The sequence below is a fragment of the Copadichromis virginalis genome, linkage group LG2 (genome assembly GCF_057382275.1).
Source record: "Copadichromis virginalis isolate Kocher_CV1m ecotype Utaka linkage group LG2, C_Virginalis_male_GT1.1, whole genome shotgun sequence".
Taxonomy (NCBI): Eukaryota; Metazoa; Chordata; class Actinopteri; order Cichliformes; family Cichlidae; genus Copadichromis; species Copadichromis virginalis.
In genome coordinates this window covers 3625632-3647199 of record NC_140619.1, presented here as the reverse complement: position 1 = coordinate 3647199, position 21568 = coordinate 3625632, and the positions used below count along the sequence as shown (strand labels likewise).

At 42.2% G+C, this 21568-nt stretch overlaps 1 protein-coding gene and 1 long non-coding RNA gene across 2 annotated transcripts; one reads left to right on the top strand and one right to left on the bottom strand.

The window, feature by feature from the left end:
* Positions 1 to 7388: 7388 nt before the first annotated feature.
* On the top strand, positions 7389 to 11318 carry LOC146716798 (uncharacterized). The gene is made up of 6 exons (XM_085468445.1): positions 7389 to 7444; positions 7551 to 7859; positions 10197 to 10541; positions 10722 to 10862; positions 10979 to 11028; positions 11099 to 11318. Exons 1-6 carry the CDS (start codon positions 7405 to 7407, stop codon positions 11225 to 11227), a joined length of 1014 nt encoding a protein of 337 aa, XP_085324571.1. The 5' UTR covers positions 7389 to 7404; the 3' UTR covers positions 11228 to 11318.
* LOC146716799 (uncharacterized) lies at positions 8306 to 9693 on the bottom strand. The gene is made up of 2 exons (XR_014922258.1): positions 9360 to 9693; positions 8306 to 8766 (listed from the first exon to the last, which is right to left on the bottom strand). It is a non-coding gene; the product is annotated as an uncharacterized LOC146716799 (long non-coding RNA).
* Positions 11319 to 21568: the final 10250 nt, after the last annotated feature.

Here is a 21568-nt window from a genome sequence, read left to right as displayed (position 1 = left end):
TAAATGCATTGGTTCTTATAAACCACTTTTCTACTCTAAGTACTCAAAGCTCTTTATACAACTTCTCTCATTCACCCAAATATTTTTTTTCTATGATTTTTCTAAACAAGTTCTTTCTGTCTAACATTCACACACATGACATATGCATTGGCTGCAACGAGGGGTTAGCATCTTGTCCAAGGATATGTGACACAAACCACAAACCTTCTGATTAGTAGATGACCTGCTCTACCTCCCGAGCTACACCCGCCCCAAATTAACACTTAAACTCCCACTCCTACGTAGTTCACAGTCTGAAATCACAGGCATTTCAGATTGTATTTAACTGGGAATAATGCAGGAGTCAGAAATATTTGCTTTGCTTCCCTTTTCAGGAAATATCCTAATACCCAATAGCCATATTTACCAAATTGCTGGCTTGGTCCAGAGTTGACATGTCCAACATGATTGGAGGCACTTATGTTCACTAAAAAAACAAAAACATAAGAGAGAGAGCTATGTTCTAGGCAGTGCGATCTTACTAAAAGTCATCTAGAAATGGCGACATTTTACTCTTCACTGTTAAGCTTGAAACATGTCTTCTTCCATGTCAGAGAGATTAAGATCCCCTGGTTGACTCATCTCTTCAAAAGAGGGATAAAAGGACTTAAAAAGTAGTAAACCAATAATAATAAAGTGATAAAGAGTGTTACATCAGCGTTCATTTGTATGTGATTCTGCTAATCATTAATCAGGTTTAATTCAAGTCAAAGTATAATCAAATGTAAACCTAATTAATATAATGAATGAGAAAAAATAGCCTGGGTAATGAAAGGATTTGAACACCTGACCTTTCCACATAGACAGCAAAGTGAACATGAACTCTGACCCAGATCTCTGTGAGGGCAGGAGTGAGGCCTTGTCTGTAAGCTTGTTAGGAAGGAAGTATTGAGTCACTGAGGCAGAGCTTTGTCATTTTAGCAACTGGTATAAATATAGAGAAAACACAGGATGAACTGCAAAGGTTTTTGTTTAAAAAGTGTTCTTTTTATCTTTTTATGTGCCAATGACAAACGCAAAGTAATGGCTAAAGGCTTACACTCAAAAAGGTTATTTTAGCAGGAGCAGCACAAAACTCCAGAGCAAGACAGACGTCTCAGCTACTAACTATTATTAATGTTAAGGACTAAACGTGTGTTTAGGAGTCTGAATATGTTCTTTTCAGCTTTTCACTTGTGGTTTCAGTGAATGCTGTTCTGCATGTCAAGAGCAACGAGCAAAGCAGCACATAACATCTTTACTTTCAGACCAAGGTTAGGTTAGGTACCATTTCTCCATTCTATGGCTGACCACAGAAGCTGTTGACTCAGAACAGACCACACTATGAGCGCTCATCAAATATAAAGCAAGTGAAGAGCTACAAGACACTTGAGTGGGCTTTTTTAAACCTTTATAAAGAGACAAATGCTGCTCTCTTAAGGTTAAAACACTAAGTAAACAGCATAGTTTTGCAATTTTGTAGTGTATTGTTCCGTTTTTTTTGTTCATGCTGTAGTAATGTTGCACATTGTAGATCATTTTAATTTTGACAGGGTGAAAGTCCACAACTGTACTAAATGATGCACACTGGAATTTATTTCTTTGAGGATGTCAAACCTCCTGCACAATGCTGTGAAACGCTGCTATTATTAAAACAAGAAAGAAAAAAGAGTGAGTGAATTATCAGCACCTCCTCCATTTCTTCGCAACTACATAGGAAAAAACCCCAAAGTAAAGTAAAACTAGTCCCAGCATGACTGAACAGGTCTGAGTGTGTGTCCTTTTCTCAGATGTCCTTCAACAGCTTCTCTAGACTGTTCTAATTTAAATATGATTCGTGGTAATAATATAGTGTTATTTCAGTTTCCTAAAATAGATAAGACACTGGTGCAAGACCAACTGCTTGAGATTAAAACAGAGACACAGAGAGAAAACCCCTTTGTATTCACTCCTCTGTTTGAAAGCTCAACCACAGCAATGACTAAGTTGTCATGCATCAAGTCTGTCTATAGTTATCTCTGTGGGTTTCAGGTGCAAGTAGTGTGTGTACAAAAAACAAAAAGCAACAATCAAAGGAAAAAAAAGAGATTAGAAAATGGACATGTAGGAGATTTAATAATTTAATACTTTAATTGCTACTTTTTAAATTATATTTTGCACTAGGCTGGACACAGCCTAGTCTGACTGAATCTGTACTGTCTTTTATCCAAGTCTCAGCTCTTTGCATTTATAGATTTATTCAAACATGCATCCCCACTTCAGTCAAAAATTTCTTATCACCTCCAGGTTTATGTTCTTTGCGTAAGAATGGTGTTCTGAAGCGAGTGCAGAGCATTTAAAATGTGACTGCAATGACTTTGTTGACTCTGTAGGCTGGTACTTGTGCTTAAGTAAGTTGCCCTGTTTCTGTCCTTGGGGTGCAGAACTGAATCAGTCTATTTGAGAAATTAATGCCTGTCCAGTAAGTGGTTCAGAGGGTGGTTAAATGATCCATGATGGATAGTAATTTATTTGATTTAGGAGTTGGTTTGGGTGAAGCATTGCATATATATCCACCACAGCTTTCCACAGCTGTAAGTCGACACATGGCATTTTATGTCATTAAAACAATTAATCTCTTTGTCAAAAATGTTTTAAAATATTTATTTGTTTTAGGGTTCATCGCACTTTCCAAAAGTTCTCTACATTTCTTTCATGAGAATAACAAGCAGAGGCACATGCAACAACTACTGTTACAAACAAATGCTGCGGTACGCCATTTCTCCGCCCTTTGACCGACCACTGAAGGCGTTTCTTCAGAACAGGCCTCACTGTGAGCTTAAACAGGATATGAAGTGAGAGAGGAGCTACAGGAAGGCTTCAGGAGATTCGTTTTAGCTAAACAACGGATTTTTTAAATGTATACTTATTGATTTGTTCATCATTAGTTTGGACAAGCCACATGCCCACCTCGGTGCTAAGTGAGGTGTGTGACAACACACTATACCAAAGCTTCATACCTACAGTCAGCAATGAAGCAAACATTTTAAGACATTGACAAAGAGGCCCAGTTGGGGTAGGGGGAGTGATTGACACCTCCTCTCTTCCATCAACAGCTATGAAGAACCACAAATAAGTGTGATAAAAGTGGTCAGTGTAGCTGAGAAGGTGATCATGTGCACTTTTTGTTTATCCTTTAACTACTTTTCTGTGCTGTTTTGGTATGGATAATACTTGTAACGGTTATATAACGTCATTCTACATGCTTTTTAAAAAACTGATAAAACAGTGCTTCAAGACCAGCTTCCTGAGATGGTCGAGAGCGAGACAGGAAGAAAAGCCCCTTTGTACTCACACCTTTTTTGAAAGCCCAACCACGGAAATGCATGCTGCAAAGTTTCCATGCATCATTTGTTTGTCAGTGACGACTGCTGTGTATTTGTTTCTGCATTTCGCTGCGAAGGATTATGTAAAGAATCTTTTTTGGGGGGAGATTAAACAAAGATATCAAGTGTTGTTCGTTACATTTATCTTAGAATAATTAGAAGCTGGGCACAGCAAAGTATCAGTGGATACGAGTTTACTGCATAGCAAAACCCCAGCTTGTATTCATCTCTCTCTCTCTAAGTAGTGGTGAGGCAGACTAAAAATATAGGCTGTGAGCAGGACTGTGATATACAACATTCAGATTTCTAGCTTTGACTGAAACTGAAACAATAATGATGTGATTTTGTGCAACCTTTTATAAACAACTACACTGTCAGACCATTATGGCTTGTAGTCAAAAATACATCAGTGCTAACACAAAATACTCCACATTGAAAGATTTTCTACAGTTATTTATTAGATTTTTACTGCCAGTAGGTACAGAGTAGTTTTGCCTGAAACCCACACATATAATTTTGGTAATTATTTGATGCAAGTGAATCATTTATAGTGTCAGACTTTTTGCTGCTTTCTTTGTCCTAAAAATAATATAATTAATTACAATTGCATGATGGTGATGACAGAGAGTTTGAGCGTCTTCAAACTTATTATTTCGGTTTAACATAACTAGTGTCTGAGTAAATTTGCAGATGCAGTGGGACAAAAAACCTAAACCTAAAATTAGCTCAAGCTAAAGCCTAGCAGCCAGCTAGCAGCCTTCTCTGCCTTAAATCTAAGAACTTTCTCAGCCGTATATCAAAACTTAGGAAACTACATTATTTGAAGTGCTCATTAAAATTTAAACCCATGAGTTGGAAAAAAGAAAGTAAAGAAAGTGCAGCTGTGCTGAAGAAAAATTGAGTTAGATAGCAAAACCAAATTCTGCACACTGCCACACTGACTTGATAAATGAGAATTTTACTTAAATCCTCTGTTTTGTACAAACATTACCCAACTTGGGTTTTATTAATACTATTCGATTATTGACTGGGGGAATCATACATCTACAGTCCTTAATGGGTCATATATGTATGAAAAACCTATTTGTGGTACATCAATTAAAATGAACGTGTAATTAACACTTTTTTCCATCAGATTTCCTCCTTTTTGGGGGATTCTCAAGAATCTGGAGCTGTCTTACAGGTTATCCGGTCTTTAAGTGATGCCTGCTTCCGGGCCCAAACTACCCTGTGTTTAATAAGGCTGTTGTGCTTTTAACATGTTTTAATGCTTTGTATGTCTATTTAACCTCAACAAGCCCCTGAAAACAGTAGGTGATCACTGTCGGCCTCTCTCGGTTTCAAGGTTCAAGGTTCAAGGTTCTTTATTTGTCACATGCATAGTTATACAAGTATAACACGCAGTGAAATGTAGCCTGACATTTTCTGACAAAATGGGGGGGGGGGGGGGGGGGGGTGTAGAGGAAGAACATTATATATATATATATACATATAGTATATACACTGGGTGAATGTGCAGTAGTAGCAGCAAGCAGGTGAATTCTGTACATTAATATGAATAGACATCTGACTATTTTACAGGATAGACAATATAAACATATTTAAAATTAAAGGAATTGAAATGTACATTGTGCCTTGGTTTAGTTGCGGTTTTTATTACCGCAATTCATTTTAATGCTCAGTTTTTAAAGCCTCACAATGTAACTACAGCCCAGCCCATGCAGCAGTATATTAATGACTAATCTTATATTGCAGTTGTTCTCCTGACTGACGTTTGGTCCGTTTATAGCATCCTGCCATGCGATTGCATACCTAACCACACTTTAACCTCACTTTAACTTTTATTGAGTGAAAAAAGTTAGCGTTCATCCTCCAGCTTCATTGTTTATATTACGCTAACATAGCTGTGTTACTAGCGATTAGTTAGCACATCATCATATACTAGCTGGCCAAACGTCACTATTGTTTAGTTTTCTTTCTTCAGCTATGTTGGAAGTGATAGTATGTCTTAATTTGTTTCAGAAATCCCTCACTCAGAACATGGTATATTATATTTAGATGGAAACTAGCAAGCTAACTCCCTGCTAACTTCTAACTCCGTTAAATTTCATAAATTCTGTTTTCATGGATGCCTGGACGTTAAACTTACTTGTTACACCTGGTAGAGCAGAACACTGATCATTTTATTACAGAAAAAAGAATTTAGACAGTTTTTCAACTCTGAGTGATGCCGCAGTAATCGTTTGACCTCCAGCGTAGTTGGGCCCAGACACAGCTAATGATGTCAGACTTAAAGACCGGATAGAGTGTTAAGAGTTGTAAATCCATTCTTCAAAAAAAATCTTTTTAACCCAGGGCACCAAATACTGATAAGGTGTCCATTTATGTTGGTTCTTTGATGCCCTGACAGGAAGTCCATGAAGGCACCTGACCTGTTTGGGAGATTTGCATATTCTAATTTATTTTTTATTTTTCCTTTTAATGCTGGCACTATAAACTATATACTAACTAACTTATTTTGCTGAGTTTCACAAAAGTAACCTAGCACAAGAAAAAAACAGAACATGTGTCTGGTACATTTAAATCATTTTCAAATATTCCCATATAACAAGCTGGGAGTTAAGCAGTGCGAGTGTGTTCGCTGAAAGTCCAGGCATGGTTTATCTGCTTGCAGAGAGCTCTGTTCCCAGATGGAGGCAGTTTACATTGTCTGTGTTTTTCATATTTTATGAACTCAACTGTGGCTCTCTTCCTTAATCTGGATGACTTGTTAACCAATCAGCGTTCAGCAAATGCTTATCTCATCCGCTTCCAGCGATGCACAGTAAGAGTAGACCCGCTATGCCTCCACATCAAAGTAAGGAGGTGGTTCGGCTATCTAATGAACCTGGGCATCAGATAGCTCGGACACCTCCTGAGTGAAGTATCTGGACATGTCCCACCAGGAGGAGGCCCAGGGCGGACCCAGGACACGCTGGACATGCTGGAGATCTCTAGCTTGTCTGTTCCCCCAGACAAGCTAGAGCTGGTGGCTAGGGATAGACAGGTCTGGGACTCTCTACTTAGGTTGCTCCCCCCCAAACCTAAGCACTTACACTTCCGGATAAGTGGAAGAAAATGGATGGGTTAAAACACTGAACCAACAACCTAATGATTAGTTTCATAACATGCCTGTCAAGTAACATGCTTTCATAATGGATTGTTTGCCATGGCCAAAGTCAAAGTCTAAAAGTCTAAAAAAATTATATTTTATTTTATTTTAATTTAGTTGTTTAACTTTGACACAGGACAAGCTGGACACGTTGGATATCTCTAGATTGTCTGTTCCCTAGAGCTGGTGGCTAGGGAGCGAGAGATCACTGAACTTAACCAAACACATCTGTGGATTAAGTTCAGTCATCAGTATCAATTTTAACATAGTTCCACAGCCAAACAAAACAGGACCCTTTTTTAAAACTGCATGGAAAATCTGAAAAATCTGGCTGAACAGTGACACGTAGACTGGAAAACATGAAGGCTCCTTAAAATCACGGAAATATGAATGGAATAATAAAGCGTAAAATCCACCTAGAATCTCAATTTGAGATCTTTTTAATCTATAAACAGTGGTTGACATAGTAACAGTAATACATAATGTACTTTATGTTTATCATATTGTCTCTTAAAGTTACATAATTGTATTGGATTTTATTTGGAGGTGTGTGTCAAGTTCTATATCATTTCTTCCACATATGCTTCCAGCTGGCACAGTCTAAACCAATCTGTCTTTCTTGCTTTCTCTAGGTTTCAGGTTGAGAAACCCACAAATATAAGATGACGCGTCTTACAATTGGTGTTGTTTCATGTGCTTATGCTGGAAACACATTTGACATTGTTTCCACTCCTGTAATGCAGTGAAACAACTTAACAAGAAGCCAATCAGAGTGCTCTGCAATTGTTTCCTCCCGCTCGATATGATTATATTTAGACAAATCATTTAATTAAGTTTGCATCCCAGCAGTATCAAGAAAGAACATCAGAAATGAGGATTATATTTTACTTGCTGATGCTCAGTGTTGTGTGTAAGTATAATTAAAGGCCTGTTTTGCTGATATATTTTTGAAGTGTAGATGATTCCATTACTTGCTAATGACTGACTGGGCTGACTTTTTGTTTGGTTTATTTCAGATTGCTCAGAAGAGCAGATTTTTGAGAAAAAGACTGCTCATGTTGGAGCGAATATAAAGCTGACATGCCCCCGCAGGTCTATGGGAACCTTATTTTGGATCAAGCTTGTTTCTGGAAATTTTCCTAAAATCTTTGGAAGGTCATTTAGCTCTCAGAGGGTTGATCAGCGCATTAGAACTGCTACAGAGGATGGAATATTTGATTTATATATTACAAAAGTACAGGAAAGTGATACAGGAGTTTACTTCTGTGTGAAAACATTAAGTCGAGACTTAATATTTTTGAAAGGAACATTCCTGAAAGTTGAAGGTAAGTAGACAAAAAAAAATTATAAGATATTTTTATTCCTAAATCCATGTTTGCATATTGTGTGTGTAAAGTTCGATAGTTTATTTCTTTATATGTGTGTGTATGTATGAGTTCACTACGACAGAGTATACCCAATACCCAATATTATTATGGACACCTTGAGAAGTCAAAATTTGAGATCAAAGTTAAACGTCTTTTTGGAGAAAACAATCCTAATACCATTTTAAGGGAAAAAGTTGAAATGTAGTGAGTACAGTTTTGGTTTTAGTAACAAGGACTACAAGGACTCTTTTAGCACATAAACACAGTGTCATGATAAGCGTAAGGCATACACAGCAAATCCAGCATGTCCAAATTAACACTGTCGGATTTGATTTCAACACTATTAAAGTGTCTATATGGGTCCACACCAGAGAGTGTTAATTTAACTCGTTTTGGAGAGTTGGTACGTTAACTCTGATTTAGTGTTAAACACCAAATCTGTCTGGAGTTGATAATTTAACACTTGGTGTTAAGAGTTTATATATTAACTCTCAAAGAGTATTTTAGTTTAACTACGTAAGAGTTATCTTCTAATTCATTCTAAAAAGCGGGAATTTTACTGTTCTGAACTTCTAGAAATTTCTTTTGGAAATAAACATTTACTAAAAAGACGCAATGGTTTTTGAAAAACATTTATTCTGAACTGTGCACCACAATTTCAAAACATTTTCTGAAAGATGTAACAGTGTACATGTTCTCACTTTCATTAGAATTTTGTTTATCAAAAGGTCTGACATGGTAAATGCAAATAACAGCATTCTCATCACTTATTTCTTCAATACAATATGCATGTCCTTCATTCATCCCTTTGTGGAACTTCAACGCACTTCTACTCTCCCCCATATTCCATCTTCACAAGCATATCCTGTGCGGAGATCGAATAAAAATTAGTTGACACTAATTAATGGCACAAATAATCCAGTAAACAATTGCAGCACAGTAAAAAAAAAAAAAAAAAAAAGTCCTCTTTGAGCCATTACTTGTGTAAAGTATTTTCCCAAAAGACAAGGACACAGGCAACAGGTAATACTGAACTAAATGTAAAACCTCAACCTTTTTAATTTTTACCTAAACCGTGTGGCACAAAACTCTGGAGGGATCTATGCTAACGTAGAATCCAGTCAGGACGTCTGCTACTGCTGTTTGCTCGTTTTTTGTTTTTTTTATGGGCGATCGTTGTCAGGCTTCAAGTAGCATCATTATACCAACATTTCACATTCTAGACATTGTTTTAGGTGTATTTGACCAAAAGTTTGACTGAAAATTCACATGCAAGCTTTTTTCAAGGCTGTGGTATTTGCCCGCAAACAATACCTTTCAGCTAGCTAAAACAGAATGTTATGCTATCAGCGAGCAACATGGCTAATGCCTTTCACACAGCTTTGTCTCAACTCCAAAGAGCCACAGAAGTAAAAGCTCATAATAATAATTGAAACAATCTTTGAAAAAATGACTTACCAAGCAGGGCAAACAACTCAAATATGTAGAGCAAAATGTTCTGAAACGGCTTCACTTCAGCTTCGATTGGAGCCATGCTGGGGGCGGAGTCTGTGAATTTACTCTATTGGTGTCATAGCCCCTGTAGGAGTTCAGAGTTAAGAGGTCAAGAGTTAATGTTTCCATTGTAACACCTCCAGATTTGACATAGAAACACTCATTTTTAACACTCGATTTTAACTACTATCATTTTACACCTCAGAGTTACATTAAAAGAATGTGACTCTGCTTAGAGTAAAATTAACTCTACTTTTGCAAGAAGACTATTAACACCAAAACATTTAACACTTTTGAATTTGCTGTGTAGGTGTCAAACTCTGGCCCGCGGGCCAAATTTGGCCCGCAGCCTAATTACATTTGGCCTGCGAAGACATACCAAATTACTATTAGAGCTGGCCTACTGGTATTATACAGCTAATATATATATTGTTTAGTATTAAGCTTTGCTTGTTCCATATTCAGTTTTCCAGCAAAACTTATTTGAGTCCATAAGAAAAGATTCATTCCTATATCTGGAGGAAGATTTTTTTTTTAATAAATATTAATGTTAGCCCGCGACTTTGTTCCAGTTTTGAATTTTGGCCCACTGTGTATTTGAGTTTGACACCCCTGGCGTAAGGACATTGGAAAGGTGGTGCAGAAAACGGCATCTGGTCGGATGGAAACACACAAACTTGTTTTTTGTAGAAGAAGAGTGATTTTGTACAAAATGAAATGGCTGGTAATGGACAGATGCAAGGTATCTTAAAAAAATCAAAAGCAATTTTTTACATTGTTTTATTTGTTTCCATTTCTCAGGACCAGAAGCTGCTTTCACTACAGCTCTCCCATCTGATCCTGTCCATCTGGCACACACAGTGACACTGCAGTGTTCGATCCTCCGTGACTTTCAGAATAAAAGTTGTCCCACTGATAAGAAGATGTTCTGTTTAAGTGCCAAATCACATCCGTCACACCTGGATTTAAATTATAGTTGTGTTAATGGTGAAGATGAATATGAAAAGAATCCCGAGGAACTCTCAGCAAAGACATGTTTCTACAGCTACTTCAGAAACTTCAGCTCTTTTGATTCTCAGAAATATTACTGTGCGGTGGCCACGTGTGTAGAGTCATTTTCTGGGGATAAAAAAGGGGATACTGCAGGTAATTCTATCACATTTTAATATAATGCCAGAAACAGAAAATATGTGCATTTGATTATATTTTGGTTTTTTAGTCAAGATTCTGTAATACCTAATCAACTTCCCCCAAACCCCCCCAAACTTTTTAATACTTGTAATCATTTTTAATATCCATGATTTACGTCTTTTCTTTCCATGGCAGCAGTCGACAGGAGCAAATCAAAAAGGGACAACATATTTTTTTACCTGTTTATCGCTACTCTGGCTATAAATGTGATTGTTGTAGCCTTTCTAGTCTATTCCATCAAAAAACTAAAGAAGAATTCACATGTGTACTCTAATGGTAAGCAAAATTACACACACTGTATATCAATCTGTCAAACCATATTTGGCAAAAGTTAGCTCATTTGACTGTTTTATTTCCTTCTCTCTCTTTTTTTTTTTTTTTTACAACTGCAGCTGCTCTGGAAACAAATGGAACTTCAGGTGGTGATCGGGAAATTCCACAGGTAATTAAATATATAAAAAAGCTGTTAGTTATATGCATGTTTTAATCTCTAACATGTTCTGCTTCCTCAGACAGATGAGGATACGTTGGTATATTCTACAGCAATTTTTAAAAAAGTGAGTAAATCAGCGGAAAGACATAAAAAACCAACAGAGGAAGACAGCATCTATGCTGCTGTCAAGGCTCCTGCCCTGGATTAACATCTATTATGAGATCTTTTATGTGAATATAGTTTTACCCTTTTTTTGTTATAAATGTACATAAATAAACTTTATTATCTGGATACTTTTTACATTTGTAAAAAGTATGCATACACTCACAAGATGTTTATTAACTTCAGATCCCTGCAACAAGCCCAGGTCCCGTTTACTTTGGTGATTTGGACTATTCCATTTCACAGCTGTTGTTAAATTATTTTCCTTTATCTCCTGTACAGGCCAACGCAATCTATTTGTCATTTCAGGTTGTAGTATTACACAACATTTTCAGATCTAATAGAAATAAAATGAGTGTTTCATAATTCATTCAATTTATTGTCCTTATTTATAACTGGCATTATTGTTGCATTCTAATATAGAATCTTACAAGAAAGACGCAAAATTGTATTTCATTATGCTTTATTAGCTGCTTCGGTGTAAAACAAATCAACAATGCAAAAAAACAACAACAAAACAACATACTGGAAAACAGTTATTCATGACTTGATTGCTTCAATACAACCCTTGGGCACATATATGCGGGATGTTTCGTGGCTGTTTTGATATCACTCTCTCTTTTAACCGATCAAATCTGGCTGTGGTAGCAGCTTTAAACTCGGTATGACCCAGGTTGATAGAGGGGCCCCAGTCTGGATCGCATTCCAGCCTTTTGTAGGCTGGTTTTCCTACAAAACACAACAAACATTAGCTCGCAAAGCCACAGTGAACAAAGCAGCATAGCACAACGAATTCAATTCAAATCAATAGAACACTTATTTGTAACCTACATCAACTATTATGTTATGATAAATTACGTAACAACTACAACAGAAGACTTACCTTTGTGGAAATGCTTGGAGCAGACTAACATGTGAGCTTGAGTGTTCTGAGATGTTATATTTGGTCTTCGAATGGCTGCAATCCAGGCCATCCGTCAGCTTTTTGTCGCATCGGAAACACGGCCTGAACAATTTCTCTTCCACGACGTAATCCGATAAAAAAACGATCTCTTTACCCGTCGGCTTCCCGTGGCTGTCATGCAACTGGCTATTGCAGTTAATAATACAACAGCTTCTTGTCATTTTTTGTGTTTCTTTTTGTGTGATAGTTTTCATGTGAAAGCCTGCGTGCGCTAGTACCGCTTGCCACGTGTTCCCAGAATCCTTTGCGGTTTTACCCCAGAATGTCACATTTTCAATCTCTATAGGAGGTTTTTAATTTTCTACCTATTTTCTACATATGTGTTTAATGTGGATGTTGGAGGACATACACAGATCAAAAATGACTCCTCAAACTATTACTGGAGAGCAAGCTAATGTAATCCAAAATAAGCATCTGGTTCGACACATTTAGAAGTAGGAAATTGGAGATCTTCCAGTGACACACAGTGGGATACTAGGGACAGAGTGAGATGGAGGCAGATGATCTGATGTGCTGACCCCGAAAGGTACTTTACTTACAATAAAATAACACAAAATGTTAATGTTTGTGGGGGTTTTGTCTTTAACCTGTATGTTTTTAGTTGTAAGCTTTGTATTTTGAACACATCTCAGTCACATTGTGTGTTGCATTAAAATGAATAAAAAGTTACTCACTTAAATCTTGTTAAATTAACTATTTTACACAAAAAAGTTAAATAATAAAAACAAGCCAGGATGAAAACAAATTGTATTCCTTAAGCCAGAGACAGTCCTGAAGGTTTTCAGCTATAAGTCTGACGCGTTCTTGGTGGGTGATTGGATCCGCCAGGGCTGTTCGTTGTCATCAATTCTATTCGTAATTTTTATAGACAAAATTTCTAGGCGTAGTGAAGTGGTGGAAGGCTTTCACTTGCGTGGTCTCAGAGTCTCATCTCTGCTTTTCACGGATGATGTGGTTCTGTTGGCTTTAGCAGGTGATGGCCTCCAGCTCACTTTGGAATGGTTCACAGCCAAATGTGAAGCAGTGGGAATGAGAATCAACACCTCCACATCTGAGGCCATGGTCCTTAGCCGGAAAAGGGTGGAGTGCCCACTCCGGGTCAGGGACGAGTTCTTGCCCCAAGTGGAAGAGTTTAAGTGTCTCTGGGTCTTGTTCACGAGTGATGGGAAAAGGGAGCCGGAAGTGGACAGACGGATTGGTGCTGCGGCTGCCATCATGCGGACGCTGTACCGGTCTGTTGTGCTGAAGAGAGAGCTGAGTGTAAATGCAAAGCTCTCAACTTACCGGTAGATCTATGTCCCTACCCTCACCTATGGTCACGAACTGTGGGTAGTGACTGAAAAAACGAGATTGTGGATACAAGCGGCAGAAATGGGCTTCCTCTGAAGGGTGGCTGGTCTCTCCCTTAGGGATAGAGTGAGAAGTTCGGCCATCTGGGAGGGGCTCAGAGTAGAGCCGCTGCTCCTTTACATCGAAAGGAGCCAGTTGAGGTGGTTCGGGCATCTAACAAGGATGCCCGAACCACCAGGCAATATGTTTGAGCCTGTAAGGCCCATTTGTAACATCCTGTGTCCTGTATAGTATGTTCTATGGAGAGTTTTTATTGTATGGGTAATAAGTTTCAAGTTATAAGAACCAGAAGTTACGAAATTAAGATTTTAAGACTGCCTTGTGTGTCAAACATAAAGATAAGATAACTTCATTGTCATTGCACAGTCATACACAGTACAATAGTACAAACGTGGAAAACTGTCCCACGTCAGGACTACATACAACACTACACAACACAACACAACACAACACAGTAAGTAATAAAAAGAAGAATAAGTGTATGTTTATTGCACAGTGTTATTGTTGCACATTATTATTATTATTATTATTATTATTATTATTATTATTATTATTGTACCTTGTTATAAATATGAATATTATTATTGTTATTCTTGTTACCCCCCAAAAAAGTCCAGGGAGGCAGCCAAACAGGTCAGGTGTTAGCATTGATTTAGGGCTATTGCCGTGTTGTAAAAGCTGTCCTTGAGTCTGAAGCACCTTTTTGTGTGCTGTGGTGCAGCTGGAGACCCATACTGTTAGGATGCCTGGGTCATCGACCCAGGGTTTTTGAGTTTATGATATTATTTATACTGTCTAGTTTTTGGTTTCTTTGAGTTCTGTCTTATGGCTTAGGTCTCTGTCTTCTTTAGTTGCCCTGTCTCCCCTATCACCTGCATCCCCTTGTCTAGTTCGCGTCTATGTGTATCTTAAGTTCCTATATCCCCGTGTTCAGTCAGTGTTTGTGTCTGCCCTGATCCCACGTCTCTGTTCCCTCTGTAGTGCCTGCATGTGAGTCTGTGTCTTTGTTCAGTCTGTGTTATGTGTTTCCTGTTTTACTTTGAAGGTCTCCGTCTTTTCTCAGTGTGTTCAGTTTACGCTTCTTTGGTCTCGTCAGTTCTGATTTGCCCCAGCTGTGTTTCCCTCCTGTTACTCATTTCCTGATTGCTCCCTCTGTGTATTTAAGCCCTGTGTTTCTTAGTGTCTGTGTCGCGATCTACCGTTTTCTTAGCTGTGTGTTCTGTCATTCCTCTGGTTTAAGTTTGTTTTGAGTTTTTTCAGTTATGTTATATTTTTGAGTACCAAATTAAAGCCTTTTTGAGTTCACGTCTGTCTCCGGAGTCTGCACCTTGGGTCCTATTCCTGCCTGCACACAGCCACACCTAACAGAAGATCGCGACCAGAACATGGACCCAGCAGACTCCGTGTGGTATCAGCGACCCGCAGTTTCTGCCTTCCTCAAGGAGATCGTGAGGGAGGAAGCTGAGCATGCCCAGGAGCTCCAGTCACCCTTCTATGGGTCACGTTTGGCTTTGGGAGGGCCCCGCAGCCTCCAAATGGCTACGGCCGAGCCAATGTCTATGCCTCGGGCGATCAGGTTGAGCACGTGCTCCTTCTCTCCAGTCGCTACACCTCCGCCTTCACCCCTGGATTACCAGTCCGATAAGAGAGTTAAGCGGCGGAGGAAGAGAGATTATGTGACACCGGACGTTAGACTCACTCCGCTGCAGTCCTTCGCTCTGTTTTTGGGTCTGCCGCGTTCTGAGCTTCACAAACTCTCTGCTTCCTCATCGCAGCCCGGTCCTTTGGAGGATTTGCAGCCCAGTTCGCCACCTCCCACTTCCCGGAGGAGGCGACGCTCACACCGTCACCACTCTTTTTCTGCGGAGCAACTCCCGGTGGTGAGTTGTGATTGCTGTCGTTCCTCGGAGCTGGAGACTAACAATCATATGAACACTGCTAAGACTGAGACTATTAAGACTGTTAGACGTGGTGGTGGTAGGAAGTTAAAAAACGTTTTAGAAGAGTCTGTTTGCTGAGCCTGCTCCTTCGCACCATTGTGTTCCTGCTCCCAGGGCAGCTCAGGCCCAGCATTCCCCTGCACCTGTTTCAGTGCTTCAGGTGAGGGAGGCTGAGGTCCAGCTGGTCCCTGCTCGGGTGTCTAGGCTGGCTGAGCCTCTGCCTGTCGCTGCACCCGTACCAGCTCCTCGGGTGGGGACTGCAGCTGCCCAGCCGTTGACTGTGCCTGTCCCGGCTCCCAGGGTGAGGATGACCGGGAACCAGTTAGCTCCTGCACCCGTACCTTCTCCTCGGGTGGGAGTGGCTGGTGTCCGGCAGGTACTTGCACCTGTTTCTGACCTCGCTGGAGGCTCAGGTGAGCCCGTCCAGCAGTTTTCTGTAGGATCCGTAGGCTCAGACAACCTAGTCCAACCGTCTGCTAATCCACCACCTCACCCGCCATTACTGCCATCGTTACAACAGTCAATACAACTTAAACTTCTCTCCATAGCTCAGACATTAGCTCACCTATCGGCTCAGTCACCTGCTCAGCCACCTGTCTCCGCTGGAGGGTCCGAGGGGCCCGTTCAGCCACCTGTCTCCGCTGGAGGGTCCGAGGGGCCCGTTCAGCCTCCTGTCTCCGCTGGAGGGTCCGAGGGGCCCGTTCAGCCTCCTGTCTCCGCTGGAGGGTCCGAGGAACCGCTTCAGCCACCCGTCTCCGCTGGAGGGTCCGAGGAATCGCTTCAGCCGTCTCTTCCTGCTGGAGGATCCGAGGGGCCAGTTCAGCCTCCTGTCTCTGCTGGAGGATCCGAGGGGCCAGTTCAGCCTCCTGTCTCTGCTGGAGGGTCCGAGGGGCCCGTTCAGCCACCTGTCTCCGCTGGAGGGTCCGAGGGGCCCGTTCAGCCACCTGTCTCCGCTGGAGGGTCCGAGGAACCGCTTCAGCCACCTGTCTCCGCTGGAGGGTCCGAGGGGCCCGTTCAGCCTCGTGCCTCGTCAGCTGGGGGTCCGGGAGGACCCAGCCAGCACGTCCTAGTGTCTGCTGATGGTTCTGGCGAGGCCGTTCAGCCACCACCGGCTCCACCGCCTGGTCCGGCCCCCGAGTCTGCAGCTCTCCCTGATCCGACCTCAGCCTCTGTAGCTCGTCCTGCTCGTCCTGCTCGTCCTGTCCGGCCTGCTCGTCCTGCATGTCCTGTCCGACCGATGACTGGACGTCATTGCCGTCATGGACGGCCCCCTGAACTACGTCGCCGTCGGTGCCTCCCGCCCGGCCGGCCTCCTGATCTGCTCGGTCGCCGTCGGTGCCTCCCGCCTGGCCGGCCTCCTGAACTGTTTTCTGGGCTCTTGGACCATCAGCCTCCGGGCCGCCCCCCTGAACTTCCCGGGTTTGGACTATCGTGCTGTCAGCCTCCGGGCCGGCCCCCTGAACTTTTTTGAGACTATTGCCTGGGCCTCTGCACTTTTCGTGAGCTCTTTTGTTTGTTTGCTTTTGGACTATGCCTGGGCCTTGGTGCTGTTGTTTTGGACTTTGTTCCTGTGTTTTCTTCTGTTGCTTTCCAGGCTCCGTTGTTTGTTCTTTCTTTTTTTGTTTTGGCTCCTTGTTTTGTTTCGAGCCCTCCATCCTGTTTCCCCCGCCGCCCACCCTGGTTGGGTTGTTTTTGTTTTTTTGATTTTGATGTTTTGGTTTGGGCTGTCTGGAAGCCAGCCCTTAAGGGGGGGGGGGGGTACTGTTAGGATGCCTGGGTCATCGACCCAGGGTTTTTGAGTTTATGATATTATTTATACTGTCTAGTTTTTGGTTTCTTTGAGTTCTGTCTTATGGCTTAGGTCTCTGTCTTCTTTAGTTGCCCTGTCTCCCCTATCACCTGCATCCCCTTGTCTAGTTCGCGTCTATGTGTATCTTAAGTTCCTATATCCCCGTGTTCAGTCAGTGTTTGTGTCTGCCCTGATCCCACGTCTCTGTTCCCTTTGTAGTGCCTGCATGTGAGTCTGTGTCTTTGTTCAGTCTGTGTTATGTGTTTCCTGTTTTACTTTGAAGGTCTCCGTCTTTTCTCAGTGTGTTCAGTTTACGCTTCTTTGGTCTCGTCAGTTCTGATTTGCCCCAGCTGTGTTTCCCTCCTGTTACTCATTTCCTGATTGCTCCCTCTGTGTATTTAAGCCCTGTGTTTCTTAGTGTCTGTGTCGCGATCTACCGTTTTCTTAGCTGTGTGTTCTGTCATTCCTCTGGTTTAAGTTTGTTTTGAGTTTTTTCAGTTATGTTATATTTTTGAGTACCAAATTAAAGCCTTTTTGAGTTCACGTCTGTCTCCGGAGTCTGCACCTTGGGTCCTATTCCTGCCTGCACACAGCCACACCTAACACATACAGAGATGCAGTATGTCAGCTCACATGTTTTTCTGGTTTTTTTGCCTGTCCCGTTTGGTTTTTTAGCCATCAGAATTGATGTCTGAAAGCTAAAAAAGATACCCAATGGATTTACTATGCCAAGTGGATCATCACGGCCTTGCTGTTTTGGTCCATTTGATCGACCTTTGTTGTTATAGTTTATTTTATTTTATTTTCAGTTGTTACAGACGGGACAGACATGGCTGGGGGATAGGAAAGGGAGAAAGAAAGATGACGGAACAGTAAAACAGAGGGGAAGGGGAACAGTGAGAAAGGACCCTTAAAATGAAAAAAAATCTCCCTGATCACCTGTTGAGAGAAAAAAAAAAAAGAAAAGAGAGAGCAACATAATAAACACAGCACCATCACATTAATCTAGCTAACAGTAAATAACAGTAAATACTAAATATTGAATGTTGTTGTGCAGCACGCAGGACCGACAGCGCACAATGTGCTTTGAGGTAGCAGCCAACAAAGGTGTAGTTTGTGTCTGTGTACACCTGTGTGGATCAGAGCGCTTGTATTCAAAAGGTTTCTCCACGTAATGATCTGCTAGAGCGTGTGGGGATCCATAGCCCCATAGCCCAGGGCATGAAGCAGGCATGGAGGAGATCCAGGACCCTGACGTTCAGAGACCCCAGAGTGCGAGAGCCCAAGGATGACCATCGGAGGGGCATCCGTACCACCCTCCTGGGAAGAGCTGAGGAGAGCTCCAGGCGAGGGGTCACCTAGCAGCCACCGAGCAGACGTCAGAGGAGGCTGCAGTGGCATGCCCGCGGGCTCTGCCGGTAGCCAGCTGTGCCAGAGTGAACCGAGCCAGAGGCCGAAGGCCTGACGGCCCCCCACACCCCGGGAGAGGCCCGACCGAGCCACGGGTGCCAGACCCCACCATGCAGCCACCGGGAGTGAGCCGGTACATACCTGAGGGCCCAGCCCCTGGCACCAAGAACCACCAATGCACCGACACCTGAGGGCATCAGCCACCGGCAGGAAGTGTGGTGAGGGGGGATAGGCCTCTATACTTTGGAGGGCCTGAGATGTTCCCAGAGAGGTGGAGTCTGAGATCCGACCTGACATATAGACACAGACAAAGAGGCACACACAGACACAAACGTTCATTCCCACGCTCGTGCACACATATACAAATACTCAGCACTCACCAAACGTAAAGACAGACACAAATGGACATTGTACACCCAGTCACACTCCCCAAACACACTCTATACCCCACATCCAGGTACCCTCACCCCCAGAGGAAGAAATTGCACCTAGACCTAGGAGATGTTACCCTTTTCCCCAGGGTGGAGACAAGCAGACCACCCCCAGCCCTGCAGCAGCATTCTAGTTGTGACCATGGACCATGCGGCCTGCTAGCTCAATAGCCGAGTATTTAGTATTTATTTAGTATTTATTTATTTATTGTCATTGTCAAGAACAATGAAATTGCGTTTGGGGCTTCCATACAACCCAAAAAAAAGAAGAAAATAATAAATACCCCTTAAAACCCAAGTGTACATATTTAACCCAGTGTGACTCCAATGCAATAAGACAATCCTTAGCAATAATGTTCGTAGAAATTCAGACAAAGACCTGAGAAACATGACAAAATACAACAATGCAACCCATTCAATATTATTGTACTGTGAGATATGATATCAGATATGATAGTTATCTATTTAAGAAAGAGGGGGGGGGGGGGGCAGGAGGGGGAAGAGAATAAAGATATGATGCACCAATGCAGACCAGTTCATTGCTATTAAGAAGTTGGATATGGTTATTGTCCGTGAGAGGGGGGCAGAGAGTTCAGGAGCCTCACAGCCTGTGGATACAGGCTGTTGGCCAGTCTGGATGTTCTGGCCTGTATAGACCTGTACCTTCTCCCTGAGGGCAGCAGATGGAAAAGGTGGCGCGCAGGGTGATGTTGGTCCCGCAGGATACTGTGCACCCTCCTCAGACAGCGAGTGGGGAAGATATTACTGATCTCTGGCAGACTTGTTCCAATAATTCTGCCAGCTTCTTTCACCACCCGCTGGAGTGCTTGCTGATCGGCCTTGGTGCAGCTGGGGAACCACACTAGAAATCCATACGTCAGAACGCTGCTGATGGCACAGTTGTAGAAGTTCCACATCAGAGATCTGGGAATGTGTGCGCTCCGCAGTCTCCTCAGGTAGTAGAGGCGCTGTTGGGCCTTCCGTACAACTGAGGTGATATGGTTGCCCCAGGACAGGTCCTCGGTCACAGTTACCCCCAAGAATTTAAAACTGCTCACCCTCTCCACCGCCTCACTGCCAATGAAGAGAGGCAGATGGTTGTTATGGCCCCTCTTCCGGAAATCTACAATGATCTCCTTGGTCTTTTTGGTGTTTAAGACCAAGTTATTGTCGTGGCACCATGACTCTAGTTGTTGCACCTCTGTCCTATAGTTTGTCTCATCATTGTTGGATATAAGTCCGAGCACTGTAGTGTCATCTGCAAACTTAACAATGAGATTGGACGCGCAGGAGGAAATACAGTCATGGGTGAAGAGAGTGTATAGCAGAGGGCTCAGGACACACCCCTGAGGGGCACCGGTGTTGACCACAAGGGTGGAAGAGGTGTTCTTACCCACTCTGACACTCTGTCTACGGTTAGTGAGGAAGTCCACAATCCAGTTGCACAGAGAGGAGTTAAGTCCCAGTTGGTGGAGTTTGGGACGGAGTTTGTATGGCCGGATGGTATTAAAAGCCGAGCTGTAGTCTACAAAGAGGAGCCGTGCATAGGTGTTCCTGTGTTCCAAGTGCTTCAGTAATGTGTGCAGCACTGTGGCGATCGCATCCTCGGTTGACCGGTTCTCCCTGTATGCAAACTGGTGCGAGTCCAGGGATGGTGGAAAAGCAGCTCTGATGTGTTTAATGACCAGTCTCTCCAGGCATTTGGCGGGAATGGAGGTGAGTGCCACAGGTCTGAAATCGTTCAGACATGTGACAGTACGGAATTATGGCTGCAGCCAAGTCTCTGTGAGTAGTACAATGCTGCTGTACCGCACACACTTGTTGACTGCAGTCTGTAATCTAAGTTCATCTATTTTGTTGTTTATGGATCCGACGTTGGAGAGGAAGATACTTGTAAGCTTAAATGGTTGTTTCTTTAGCCGTGCTAGCGGGCTAACCCTGCAGCCACACTTTTGCCTCCTTTCTTTCCTCTTTGGGAAGAACCAACCATGGCGACCCTGGAGTTCTTGTTATGTCCTCCGGAATGCCGTGGAAGTGGTGATAGTCTGATGTAATGTTCCTTGCACAGCGTAATCCCAAACTCAGAAGGTCCTGACGACTGTAAGTAGAATCTAATCGATGTATAGTAATAAAAAACACCCACACATATACACGTAGAAAAAGTAAAAAACAAAGCACCCAACGTGAGGACCAGTGAGTCTCTGCATCTGTACGCTATCTTGCCCAGGGCCCCAGCATCGACACAGCACAGACATCTATCTGGCCTATGCTAAAGCCTTGCAAAATGTGAACTTCTGCTCCATCATGGCCCTTCACACTACACCAGTGACTGTGAAGTAATTAGCTAATCGATAAACAACTAAATGACATAAAAAGTTCTTGTTGTTTTAGTATCTTCTACAGAAATTTCTGAAAAAGAGACATTTTATGTCAATTATGTTAATTTGTCCACATTTTATTTTATTTGGTAACGTTGTAACACCAGGTGCCCTTCTTGATGCAG

What these genes read in the sequence shown, in the direction of transcription:
- LOC146716798 (XM_085468445.1), top strand. Translation starts at nt 7,405, where the DNA reads ATGAGGATTATATTTTACTTGCTGATGCTCAGTGTTGTGT. An exon ending in TAAAAAAGGGGATACTGCAG is followed by an intron (nt 10,542 to 10,721) that starts GTAATTCTATCA and finishes TTTCCATGGCAG; the next exon opens with CAGTCGACAGGAGCAAATCA. An exon ending in TTCACATGTGTACTCTAATG is followed by an intron (nt 10,863 to 10,978) that starts GTAAGCAAAATT and finishes TTACAACTGCAG; the next exon opens with CTGCTCTGGAAACAAATGGA.